The sequence below is a fragment of the Vipera ursinii genome (genome assembly GCF_947247035.1).
Source record: "Vipera ursinii genome assembly, chromosome: 1".
Classification (NCBI taxonomy): domain Eukaryota; kingdom Metazoa; phylum Chordata; class Lepidosauria; order Squamata; family Viperidae; genus Vipera; species Vipera ursinii.
The window spans coordinates 240,231,091-240,245,064 of NC_139512.1; the positions used below are offsets into that span (position 1 = coordinate 240,231,091).

A 13,974-nucleotide genomic window follows, 5' to 3' on the forward strand; every position below is an offset into this window, starting at 1 on the left:
ATGCATTGTCATAGTGTTTGGCTGGATGTCATAGTGTTATATATAAAATGTTATAATTCTCTATAGTTAAAATGGTCATTATTGCCAGTATCTCTTGATCAGATCAAAATTGAAATAAGATTATAGGAAATGCATTAAAATAATATTTAAATATTTTAAATTTCAATTATATTCATTTTCTGTTGAAAGAAAAGACATTTTAAAAATATTATGACAGTACAATTTAAAAGTGACATGAAATGGTAGAGTCTTTTTTAATCCATATTATGTATACATATACATAAGTATATATTACAAGAGTTATTTTTTAAAAAAGCACTTGGAGGACAATCAGTTAACTTTCTGCTTGTCGTGCCATTGCTAAGAACTCACAAAAGAATGGCTACTTGCGTACATTTAGATAATGGAAGATTTTACAGAACTATATTTTTCATCTTGGTTTGTTACAAATATGAAACTCAGTACAGTATTGACTACATAGATATTCAATAGGCAAGCTTTTCTCCCTAGTTTTACATAAATGTAAGAGAGTTGGATGAATTGCATGCTAAAAGTACTGGAATATTTCCTGGACATTAATTTTAATCTGGAGTTATTTTTCAGCAATTAAAGAAATCACTGGGTTGAGAAAGTAAAGAGGTTCTAGAAATAGCATATGACTGTAGCAAAGTGTGTTCTGAAGCATTTGAGACAGTTATTCTGAGGTAGTAGCTATAAACCTGATCTGTGCGGAAATTAACAAAATTATAAATAAAAGATAAATGCAATATAAAATAACAGCAAAAACACAAATATGTCTGTTTAATTTTTATCTTCTATACCAGGGGTAGCCAACCTTGGCTCTTTTATGACTCGTGGACTTCAACTCCCAGAATTCCTGAGCCAGCCATGCTGAAGGGAAGGGAGAGGTTTCCATGCTGAGCCATGCTGGCTCAGAAATTCTGGGAGTTGAAGTACATAGCCAAGGTTGCCTATCCCTGTTCTATATTTACCTTAGTAGTTTCTCAGCAGGAACTGTTTTTGTTTGGAAAACTGAATTCTTACCAATATATCAGTGACAGCGAAATTCTAAACTGTCTTGATTTGGAATTATTTTGATATGTCAAAAATGGGCAAACAATAACAATGAAATTTTAGAAAGGTTAATGAAAAGTCAAACAATTTCAAGAGTTGAATGCGTACAATCTGAGAAACAGATGAAAGATTAGTCTGACAATTGTTGCTGACAAAGAAGATGGAGCTGAAATGATCCACTGGTTGAATGAAGGAGAGAGTGCATGTGAGAGAGCAAATAGATATACTTTATAATCAGTAAAGGTTTGCTGTTATTTTAAATTCACTGGGTTTCCATGTCTTTTAAAGAACCATTTGTGCCTCATTGTTCAGTTGAAAGCGATTTGAATGTGGCAATTTTCCAGGGCTCTGTGTGTGTGAATGAGTGACCCTAAACTAAACCTGAGAGCACACTTATGTAACACTACCCTCATATCACGAACCTCTCCTTTTGCAGAACAATGTTGACAAAATGGTATGGTGACATTAACAGAGGGGTCTTGTTACACAGTATTCAAAGCTTTCTCAGAAGCAAAGGAAATATAATTCTATGTTTCCAGATAATTCTGATATCCACAATTCCACACTTGAAATCTCATTTCATGAATGAGATTTTGCAACTGCTATTACATATGCCCTTAAACATCTCAATATCTGTGGTGAAAAGTCAATATTAAGCAGGAAAATAGAATGGCAGGAAGACTGGACAACCATTTGTCTGAAATGGTATAGGGTTTCCTGCCTGAGCAGGGGGTTGGGCTAGATGACCTCAAAGGTCCCTTCCAACTTTACTACTACTACTACTATCCCTAGTGGCTCTATTCTATGCCCAGTAGCAGACAAAGAAAGATGATAAATCTCACTTTGGAAATAAGACTGGATTAATTTTATCCTAGTTGGCCACAATACACATCAAATGGGAATCCTTTTTTTTCACTGTTATAAAGATACAGAAACTGCTTTCGATTAATGGCTAAGGTTATATAAGCATTGCTGTTCTAGATAAGAATAATAAAAATGAAGGCCCAAGCCTAATTTTGTATTTTGAAATCACAAACTAGGGTGAGCTCCAAATGGGACAGGAGAAAAGATGATTTTCATAAACATTATCATCTCTGATTCAGTAGCCACGTTTATTCTTGCACGCACCAAATATGTCAACATGTTGTGAAAATACTGTGCCAAGAATATAGGATTTTGTCTGCAGTTAAGGAAATCCTTCTCCAATTTATATCACACAGCAGTAGTTCAGGGTTGGTAAATAGCATCCTTATTGTTATTGCTAAGACAACAAGGCTGACACATCCTAATAGTAGCCCGGCGAGGAAGCACAGGTACCTTGGCAACAGGGATACATTCCTTTGCCTCCCTTTTTCTCACTTTCCTCCTGGCCATCTCAATGAGGACAAAACACTATTTTCCTGACAGTTATGACGAGGAGCGCCAGCTAGGATCACACAGGAACAATGACAGCTTGAAGGTGGCCTGAAGGCCTCAGACAGGACAGGAGGATAACAGGCCTTGGCAATGCTGGAAGATTAAACACCAGAGGAATGGAAAAAAAGGAGATGGGGGGGGAGAAGAGGGGAAAGGGGAAGAGAAAGTATGTGTTATGTTTATTTCAGGTGTGGCCAGCTGAAATTATACAGAGGTTTGGCCAGAATGGCATTAGGGCAGACTACGAGATCTACACTGATCTCTCTGCCCATGGCTGGGCCTCTCTCCCAAAATTGGTTTTTCCCGCAACTGGCTCACTCTAATTGTCAGGCTGGCCAGGGGACATTCTGGGGCTACTTTAATCCCTACTTTTGTTGCGAGGTTTTATGTTTGCAAATATTGTAGCAGCATCCTTCTCAAGACCCGGTTACTGCCTATAAATGGAAGATAAGGAATTGTCTTGAGATGCCTGAAAAACTGCAGGTTGGGGAGGGTTGCAGTCTTAAGACAATGAGAAAAATTATTTTAAGATGTATAATTTTAAGGGAAAATATTGGGAAAAATCGGCACACAGATTCAAAGCACTGCAGTCAATTTATTCTAATGCAGTTCACTTCTAGGGTTCATCTGAACATCTGCATAAGCAAGCTGCACTTAAATATTTATATGTTGCCTAACATCAGATGAAAGCTGTAACTAAGCTCAATAGAAGATAACTGTGCTCTGTGTCTCTTATTGAAAATAAGTAGTAAAAAGAAGGAAACGTTTAGTATGAACAAAGGTTGCAGTTCAGAACACAAATTACATCATTTTGGATTGGGCAGTCATAGTCCAGGAATAAAACAAAAACCACATGCAGAGAATCTAGCAATGTATGTGTGCACGCTACACATTTCTTGTTGTTGGTTCAGTTGCTAAGTCATGTCTGACTCTTCATGACCCCATGGACCATAGCACACCAGGCCCTCCTGTCCTCCACTATCTCCTTGAGTCTGTTCAAACTCATGCCCGCTGCGTTGATGACACTATCTAACCATCTCTTCCTCTGCTGTCTCCTTGTCCTTTTGCCTTCAGTTTTTTCAAGATCAGGGTCAATGCGCCCTCTCTTCTCATTTGGTGGCCAAAGCATTTGAGTTTTAGCTTCCATATCCATCCTTCCAAAGAACAGTCAGGGCTGATTTCTTTTAGGATTGACATGGGTAATTTAATCACAATAATTTATAGCTGCCATTTAATTATACAGGTAATATATGAAAGAGAATATATAATAAATCAGACCTCTGAGACTGGGTAGGTTGGGAAGACTGCAGCTGTGTACCTGATTGAATAAAGGCAGCTTGTTTTACTAAGGATATTTTTAAAAGTCGAAATGGATAGAACGATAGTATTAGTCACTATTACCACCAGTAGTTCTAATGTAGTTTCCTTCAACCTAGTGCTGTAAATAAGATGATGATGATCATCATCATTTCTCTTGCTAAAAATTTTATGTGTTCATGTTTGCATCTTTGAAAAATGCTGGTATTATGACAAGTAGGTATAGTGATATAACGCTACATTTATTATCTTTAACATAGGGCCAAGATAACAAATCCAGGTAGTCTGAGGTTTAAATGGTTGCCACTGAGAAAAGTATGGGCTGTAATTTCACATATTCCTGTTTTAGCTTCTGTAGAATTCCATCAGAGTTGTGTCAATAAATTAAAGTTCTAATAAGACAGCTGTATTTTGCACAAAAGGAACAAAAGTAGCACATAATGCGTCACAAAGCTCCCCATCACTAAACTGTGGATGGCAACCAGAATCTGTATTCATCGAGTGAAAGTGACTCAGATGTCACATTACTCAACCTAAATTGGAAAAGACAGCCTTTAATTTCAACAAGTAAGGAGGAGACAACATTGCAAGCACATGACAGTTTACTAAGTGGACCTTGTGTCTGCTCCTCTAAACCACATCAGATGCTGATTGCTGTTTTGGGCTGAAATTACAGAGTGTTTTAACAGCTGGGTGCAGCCATGTACTTTGTCTGTATCATGACCACATTGGAGAGTTTCTGCAGCTGGAAGCTGGTTTAGAGTGACATCTGTAGAACTGGTATCTCCAGTTCATTTTGGAGTCTATTTGTCCGGCTAAATTTGGATACTAACTTTACAGCTGAAGATGAAGCCTGGAACAAGAGAGTACCTGAGAGGTCTTATAATGTACGATGTATGTACGTATGTATGTATGTATGTATGTATGTATGTATGTATGTATGTTGTACTGTATGTATGTATATTATGTGCCATCAAGTTAATTTTTGATTCCTAGTGACCACACAGATTTTCTCCATGAATACATACACACTTTTTCCTATTTAATTCTAGGTGAATCTATTTAAATCCACCCACTCTTTCTAAGCCAGGGCTGCAGACAGTTTAATTTTGTTCATTAAAAGTATTTAGTCTAAAGTATGCTGAATAATTTTATCTTAACCCGGCAACATAGCCTCTTTCAGAATAGCTAAATACAGGAACTACCAGCATAGTGTTCATGAGAACTAATATGAGACAATTTTGAAGTGTATCTGCAACTGTAGACTGACCAACTTTTATTAATTGTGTGACTGAGGCAAAACAGTTCTTCACAAGTATTTCTAAAATATCACACACACTATATAACATGTCATATCGAGTTTTGAAAAACCTTTCTGACAACCCATTTCAACAAGTTTTGTTTTTTTGAGCATTTAAATACTCTTTCTTAAGAATATTGTTGCAGTCATAATTGTATACTTGTTACCATGCTTCTTTCTCAAGATACTGACCGTTTCTTATTGAAATTGTTTATCAATATATGACAGTCCTTTTGGGTTCAAGGAGGATATGCTGTCGTGCAGCTTATCGGTGGATACTGAGAGTTCCGGTCCCAGTCTGAAGCAGAGAGTCTAGACCAGGGTGGGGAACCTTGGCTCTTTTATGACTTGTGGACTTCAACATCCAAATTTCTCTGAACACAAGTTATGGAGAACTTTATTTCAGGTACCAGATGTCAGCCACCATATCCTTTTCCCAAAAAAGCCAGTAAATTTTAAGCTTGTAAAATAATATGTTGGCAAATTTCATGTTTTATTTGACAATTTTTAAAAATATCACAAAAGTTGATCTTTTAGTTTAGCTAACTAAAAACAAAACAAAAATGAAAGCCACTCAAAAATTATAGAGCAACTTAAAACTAACCAAAAATGTTAACTTATGAACCAAAATGTTCTCAAGATCCAAAAAAAATTCCCCAGTAAATAGAAGCGGCAGTACAATACAAAGTCTTCCCACAAAGCACTTAAGACTCTTTGTTTGCTGAAACAATTTAATGTGCTGTAAGAACTGTATCTAGAAAAGAAAAACAGCTTCCACCCATTTACTGACTATGCAGTTTTGCTTTTATTTTTTTTATTAACCAATAAATCGTGATTATATCCCAAAGATATTCAACACTATATTCTCTGTGCTGTCATAATTGTATTCTATTTTATCTGATTTTTCATATGAGAACAGGTAGTTGCACAATTGTTTACTTGTAACCACAGAAATCCTGTCTGAAAGAATTGTGAGTCTATGCAACTTCATTTCACAGCAAGTTCCAGATGGTCACCAATTAGCTATATGACTATTATACCAGTGGTTTTGATATGGTAAACTAAGCATGACATGAAAAGGCATATCATGTATTTCTTAACATTTATCATAACATACTGTTATCCACCAGGGGGCAGCCTAGGATACAAAAGCCTCTGTTCCAGTTTAACCTATAATAAAATCAGTTACCAACTCAACTTTCTAAACAGGGTTTTTTAACCTTTAAACAGGAATATCACATCTATGGTGAAAACTCAACTAATATTCATTTTATTTCCAATTTTAATACAAATTCTTGGAATAGAAGTTATAATGAAATGGAAAGAAGCTGTTTCTAAAAATCAGTGCTGCACTGTTAAAAGTAAAGTACCTTAATAACCAATTTTGTGAAATACATGAAACAAGATCGACACTTTACACTTTTCTCAATATTAAAATATTGGTATGCTAAGAAGCTTCCCTCTTAAGCCTTTGCAGTTAATTCAAATAGTGAACCTGAACATGTCCAGACTTGATCAACAGGATTAAAATTAAGGCTCCAAAATTACTACTTTTCCTTTTCATTTGTGGAGATGGAAAGGGCTATAAAATCTCAAAATCAAGAGTAAATTGTATTCATGAATACATGCAAATGAAGCAACCTGGAATTAAAGCATTTTTCTTTTGAATATAACTTTATGTATAATGTTGAAGTCTTCAAGGATCTAAATTAAAATAATACAATTCTCCCAGTTAATTAAAATCTAATTCCTTCCTAAAGGAATCTGGATCTTGAGTGTATCATAAACACAATTCTGGGAGTTTGCTGCTGCATGGACTAAAGAAGTATACTGTGGCTTTGACTCAAGCAGCAGGAATATCTGCAATACTTGATGAATTACTTTTTTTTGGTCATACAAATAAAACCTATTTGAACAATGATCTGTTCTCTTAACATGGAACACAGCTGAAGCATATTAATAGCAGCATTGGCCCATGTACTGTTTATATATATATGTGTGTTTGTGTGTGTGTGATATATTTAGGATACTAATTTTTATCAGGCCCATTTTCCCAATAAGTTCAGCATTTTCCATTGTTCTAGAATAATAAAAATCTTATGCAACTTGCTGAAAAAGGCAAAAAGGAAATAAAAATAACAAGAATTTGATGTAATTTACAAAAGTGAACAAGTATGCCAGATGCGTAACACAGTGGAACAAATTGCAAATGCACAACCAAGAGCATTCATCCATTATAATATAATCTGCAATTTCTCTTCAAGACCTGCTCTTCTATTTCATAAGATTCCAACATGGATCTTTAGTTCAAGGCAAGTAATATAACTGTTCTCACTATGATCATATGTGATAAGCTATGGGTCGCTCAGCTGAAATCCATAGCCAGTTCCAGTTTCAAGGACATTGTGATAAAAATTTAAATCAAATGTAGATAAGATTTGATATTTGGGAGGTGATGGCACATGTAATCCCAACCTTCCAGAAGCATATGGGAGGCTATTTGGGATGCTGCAATGTGACTGGAAGATGTGAGTCTGAGGTTTTTTTAGGATTTTGGGGCGAGATGTTTTAGGAGGGAATAGAAGCAAAAAGCAAGCTATTCCATCTCCATCATTAAATTCCCTATCATTGAAAGAATGTCTAAAATCCGTGGCTGAGGTGTACATTTCAGAATGCGTATGATCCATAGCTTATGCATGGTGGACTAGATAATGACAGATATTTAAGAAGCTGCCTTTCACAGGTCAGGAGGTATCAACTGGACTCTTCTGAAAACCACAAAATATCTCCAGCTGACAACAAACATGAGATATTTTTTTCAGCCTTTCAGAGGACCGTCATTTATTTGGGTTATGGCAGCTATTTTTTTAAAAAAAATATGTCTCAATTCTTGCAGAGGACAGATCATGTTCAGTGGCAGACTCTATGCTTAGCAACAGAGTTAAGGATCCTAGTTCCAGAATTTTTCTAAGATTTTGGATTCTGATAGGATCACACATGTTCCATTACAGCTTAAAACGTTAAGATGAGAAACCACTTAAAGTTTCAGAACCTCTGGCCCAGTATCAGAACTTTAAAGATGTCTAGCCAGATTCAGTTAAAGCACTCTTTAATCCAACACATTGTTTTCCAAAGTAGTTAATCAGATACTGATAGGAAAACAGAGCAGCACTTCAGTGCAATAGCCATTTTTATTGTTCTTCTCACTCTTATACTGGCATATCTACAGCAAAGACACCCAAACAACATTATGCCTAATATCCATAGGCATTATCCTTTCATGAATTTGTCTTTTTTTTTAGTTGTTGTCAAACTTGGTCGCAGTACTATAGTAAGACTCTGTGACTTAATTAGGTACTGTGTGTTATAAATTCCCATTATCAACTGGGTTATCTTGTATCTCTCAGAGTCAGTAAAATAAAATCTAGTCTAAGTGTTCTTAAAAAACACTGTAGCTGTTTTCATCAAACTATAATTTTACATTCGTCTATGTTCTTCATAATCCTTTAATTTTTTTTATATGACTCAACCGGGAACATTGGTACTACAACTTCCAGAATGTGGCCAACGTGACCAAAGACAGGAAATTTCAGGAAGTGACGGTTCTAAAACCTCATTCTTGTTGAGAAAAGGGTTACTAGCTTTCTGATAATTTCAGCTGTCCTGTTTAGAACCTTTTCCAAATCTGCAATATGTCTTTTTGAGATGAAATAGCTGTTAAACTTGTTTCAACAGTTTGAAACACGCACTGCAGTGCCAGTTAACCCAACGTCTCAATTGACATCAGTACTATCTTCCCAGTCTACTTCTTGCATTGCTTCATGTTGCTGTTGATACTGTTTTAGAACCAAGCTTCATGGATTCCTGAAAAAAAATAGCTGTTGAATATTATAAAGAGCAAGATTGTTGAGATGACTTTTGCACATTTCAGGGAATTTGTGTAGATGAATCTTAAAATGCTAATGAATTCCACAGAGGGCGTGTTGGAATTCATTTGACTTAATTTTAAAACAAAATAAGATAAAAAGGTTAAAAAAATTTGTAAATTCTCACTGTTGTACACTGGTCTAGGCTTTCAGCACTGGCATTGGCAGGATGGTGATGAGTGTCAGTGTTTAATGACCATGGTCTAGAAACCAAGATTTCTTGACATTTCACAACTGTGTCTGGCATCATGAGAACAAAGCACATAAGAAAATGAGCAGGGTTTGACTGAGGCCTTGTTTTTAATACTTCTGACTGGTGCAGGTTGGTGAGGCCCTTGTCAGTGCCTGGTGACCAGTCAAGTCCCTGTTCAGTTGCCTAGCAGATCACTTTGCCTCTAAATAAGACGCTAGAGTTGTTGGCAAAACATCAAGAAATCTGTTTCTTAGACCACAATAATTAAAGTCTGAAGACCAACCCTAGTGCAGTTGTACCCTACTATAATCATAAACTAACTAACTCTGGATAATTTTTAAAAAAATAAAGAACACTTTATTTTGAATTTACTTTGATCAAGGTGTTTTATTGCATCTCAGAGGGTATACATGCATTGGGTTTTCCTCAAACCAAAATACAAAGCAAACCCATTTGAAATTCTCTCTCTAACTCTCTGTCGTTACAGGGTACGTTATCCCCACAATATACAACCACTTTTTAAAAAATGGTACCACATGTTGATTAAATATTAATTTGAAAGACTTAGATGAACATCTTTCCAACCTAATATACTTTAACAAAGAGCTGCCAAGCCACTTGTAACACTGATCAACAGTGACCTTATTAAGGAGTCAAAAATCTTAAGCTAAGCCATCAGCACACACAGTATGAGAGAACAAACTAAAACGATAAAAGAACACTTTTGTTTACAGTAAAGGGTATAATTCAGGTTTAGTGTGACCTCTAATCATAAACAGTACAGAAAATACATAGTGCTGTATGGGGATGAAAAACACTAAGATATATACAGAGAAGAACAAAACTGACAGATGTACATAAAAGCAAAAAGGGGAAAAAAATCATGATTTGCCCCTGGATACAGTGGGCAGCCAAAGTAGCCTGACAAACCTAAAGAAGTTTGCTTTGTTTGATTTTTTCTGAATTATATGGCAAGAAACTTACCCTTTACTTATTTTCAGTGCACTTTAAATAAGAAAGATAAATGTGATGGTTTCAATGAAAATACAGGACAAATAGTTTTAAAGAAATCTGATAAAATATCTTTATGTGGGGGATGTTTAACAACCTTTGTCAAGTAACTTGATAGGTTATTAATCTATCAAGATAAGATGTCAGGAAATTAAAATGTACCCCACAACAAATTGGATAATAATCTTGCTTTGGGGAAAAATTACATTCCACACACTTTTTTTTTTAAAAAAAAAGGATCGACAGTGTTCTTCTTGCTACCTGGTATAACCACAATATTGTTTTGTATAACAGATATGCAAAGGAAACTGGATTTGAAGAGAAAATTTAGAGGGTCGCCAAGGTTATTTACATTAAGACTTCCAGAAACACAGACACATCGCTCCAAATGGCTCACCACACAACAGCTGCATAATCTGTCCCTAATGGATTGGTTCAGAAAAGCACTAAGAAGGCATCAGAAACATACATCCATTGTTTAAGTTGAGAAACACATAAATTATAACCCAAGTACACAAACTGAGAGAGAGAGAGAGAAGGGATAACGACTAAAATAGTACACGTTCCTATGATCACTTTCACAGCTGTGCTACACGTTTTGGAAGTAGGAGAGAAGTCTGAGTAAGCACTGGGTTTGGTACTGGTGGCTCACTTGAAAATTCTGAGCAACAAAATTCTTGTTTGCAGATTCCAAACTTGCATCTTCACTTATCCTTTCACAAAACTACAATCACGAAAAGAGGGGGAAAGAAGTGTTACAAAGGTTAAGGGACAGGCATTCAAATTCAGTTTCATAATCTGATTTATATGCCAGATGACACTTTGAAGAGATAACCTTCCTTCCCTCAACCATGTAACGGAAGCTCTCTTTTTTTCCTAAGCTGCAAAATAACTGGAAACACATTTTCTTCCACATCTATTATATAGAAAGAAGTTTAATACGCATATAATTCATTCTCTTGTCTTTTGCACATAGGCACACACTGAGAGATAGAGAGCAACAGACCTGTAACATTTGATTCAAGATACTAATCTAGACCTTAAATTCCGCTCTTGAAGTGGAGAAGTGGTCAGAAGAGCTAGGGATGTTCGATAGCAAGTGTGCTGCACACACAAATGTCTGCGGTTGTGTTTTTTTTTTCTGTAAGAGTCAGGGAAGGGAAAGATACTGCTGCTTTTAAAGTTGATAGTTTTTACTACCAAGTGCAAACGTTGTCATTTGCTCAGGACTTATAGGTGGCTTCCACAATGATGAGTCTGCCAGAAGAGACACCCAGGTGAGCTTCCACGACTGAGAGCGAACATGAACCTGGGTGTTTTCTGTCCCAGTTCAATTCTTCAACCACTTCTTCACGTGAGAGCTGTTCTTCCAGCATGCTCAGTACTCAACTAACACCATTCAAATCAAATAAAGACTCTTAGCATCCCCTGGGAAATATAAAGGAGAATATAAGCTTGGAATATATCAGAGGGAAGGATGTAAGAAGAAAAACCATACCTTAAACAGCTCATAAGAAATCTTTAATGTTAAGATCTGCTAACGGGTCCTTTGTTGGAGGCTTCTTGGGACTCTGGGTGGCAGGTGTTGGACTCGGAGAAACCTTAATAGTTTTCCATCATTCCAGAAGGGCACAAAAACAGACAAACAAACAATTACAAGCATTAAGATCCAGCTCTAACCAAAATCTCTTTGAAGGAGGTAAGAGATTTAAAAGCATGAAATGTAAATAAACAAATCAATTTGAACATTCACTGGGAGCAGGAATCATTTTTGGACCAGTGGCACCTTTTTTATGAGTTAAAGCAGCTTAAGAAGTATCTTTTTTAAAAAAAAAAAGTGTATTAAAAATAAAAACTAAACCATTACACAAAATCCATATTGTAACTTTGAAAAATCTTGATAGTGTGAATTGAAAACAACAACATGTCACACTAGACTACCTTCCAGAAATAAAGAGAAAGTAATTTAGAACCTTGGCCTATATGACATAACCCCCCCCCCCGAAAAAAAAGTGAGGGGGGAGTAAATTTTCTGTTTTCTCCGAAACCAGGCAAGTTCTCACTTGTGCACCGGGTCCTGCAGCTGCTCCAAATGGTGGCCTCATCATCGCCTGTCCATACATAAGAGGCTGCTGTGGCATCATCCCAACGCCAGCTCCAGGAGGCTGCTGGAAAAGATTTGATTACAAATAATGTCTAAGAGATGCCATTTTATCAAGAAATCTCTTGATAAAATAGGCATGTTCCATTTGAGGGGTGTGTGCACAAATTTTGGGTGTCTTTTCAGATTTGAACCCATTACTACCTACAGCACATGGATGTCAGAGTAGACTACATTAACTTGTCAGCTGGAAATTCCAGCAACTGGACTGTGAACATTGCCTCAGAAGAATACATTATTCAGTACACAATACATTGTATGCTTTTTTTCCAGAAAGAGATAAGTGTACAATTCACTTTTTTTTCTGAAAAGAAAAAGCATACATTTTGACCACAATGTTCAGAAGATAAGCTTCAGGATGTGTGGGTCCTTAAACTGCAATTTGGGAAAAAGAGGAGTATTTTCCAGAAATAACTACAGGGGGTATGTTATTTCCAAACCTTCCATTAGCTATTCAAATTGTATTTTACCAGATAAGATTACTGAGATTTTTAAAAGGAAGAAGAGGGCAACTGGAGAAGTGGAAAGTAGTACTTTTCCTTCCCATCATTCTTTGAGTAGGTCCTTACCATCCCAAATCCTGATCCGGTTTGTGGAGAAGGGGCCCCCGGTGTAGGAGGGCCAGCACCTGCTGGAGGCACAGATCCTGTCTAGAGATTGTGGTAGCAGAGATAAATCACTAACTGGTTAAACTTTATACATATAAGACAGTTTAAAAGCCCCCCCCCACACTCAATTGTCAAATGTCACAATTTTCAGCACTTAGTAAAGAACTCTAATCTGCCAACGTTAAGGCAATATCAGTTAACTGCAGTCAGTGTATCCTGCTGCAAATACTTCATTTAATTAATTACATGCTGTAAAAAGAGCTAGACTTATTTTGCACACAAAAACGTTGAAAACGACAAACACGGGAGGTTGGTTTCTTTTTACGGAATCAAATTGTTTTTCATCATTCCAATGCCTGTTATAGGGAGCTACATTTAACATTGTCCTGAAGATGCAGCTGGTGCAAAATGGAACAATGAGCCTTGGTGGAGCAGTGGGTTAATGCCTCCTTAAGTAACACCAGCTGCCTGCAATTAGTGCAGGTTCAGTCCCACCAGGCTCAAGGTTGACTCAGCCTTCCATCCTTCCGAGGTAGGTAAAATGAGGACCCAGATTGTTGGGGGAAATAAGCTGACTTTGTAAAAATGCCACTGGGGGGGGGCGAAATCCCTAATAAGCAGGCATATACATAGAATGAAGCCTATTGCTAAGCACATTGATTTGTGCTTCTTAGATTGTAAGCCGCCCTGAGTCTTCGGAGAAGGGCAGGATATAAATGGGATTAAAAATAATAATAATAAATAAATAAATAAATAAAGCTATTCAGCAGAGCGTAAAGTGATTTGGTCAAAAATCTGTATCTTTTCCTTACAAAGGAAGAGAATAAAATACCTAAAAGAAATATTCCTGCCCTTCTGTTTCACTGCACAGAAAGCAGAAAACAACTTTATCTACAGACGCAAGGGTTATTTGCAAATTAGTAACTCAAGTTTAGGTTGACTGTAAAAATAAAGAAAGGCTTAATTTT

At 36.5% G+C, this 13,974-nt stretch overlaps 1 protein-coding gene across 1 annotated transcript in view; it reads right to left on the bottom strand.

Moving 5' to 3' along the window:
- Window positions 1-9,582: 9,582 nt before the first annotated feature.
- SNAP91 (synaptosome associated protein 91) overlaps window positions 9,583-13,974 on the bottom strand; it is a 96,734-nt gene continuing 92,342 nt past the window's right edge. Inside the window, exons 26-29 of the mRNA XM_083377774.1 lie at window positions 12,968-13,048; window positions 12,301-12,405; window positions 11,736-11,838; window positions 9,583-10,961 (exon numbers count right to left, since the gene is read on the bottom strand). Of these exons, the coding sequence (XP_083233900.1) occupies window positions 11,746-11,838; window positions 12,301-12,405; window positions 12,968-13,048 (279 nt within the window). The 3' untranslated portion in view covers window positions 9,583-10,961; window positions 11,736-11,745. The remainder of the gene's footprint in view (window positions 10,962-11,735; window positions 11,839-12,300; window positions 12,406-12,967; window positions 13,049-13,974) is intronic.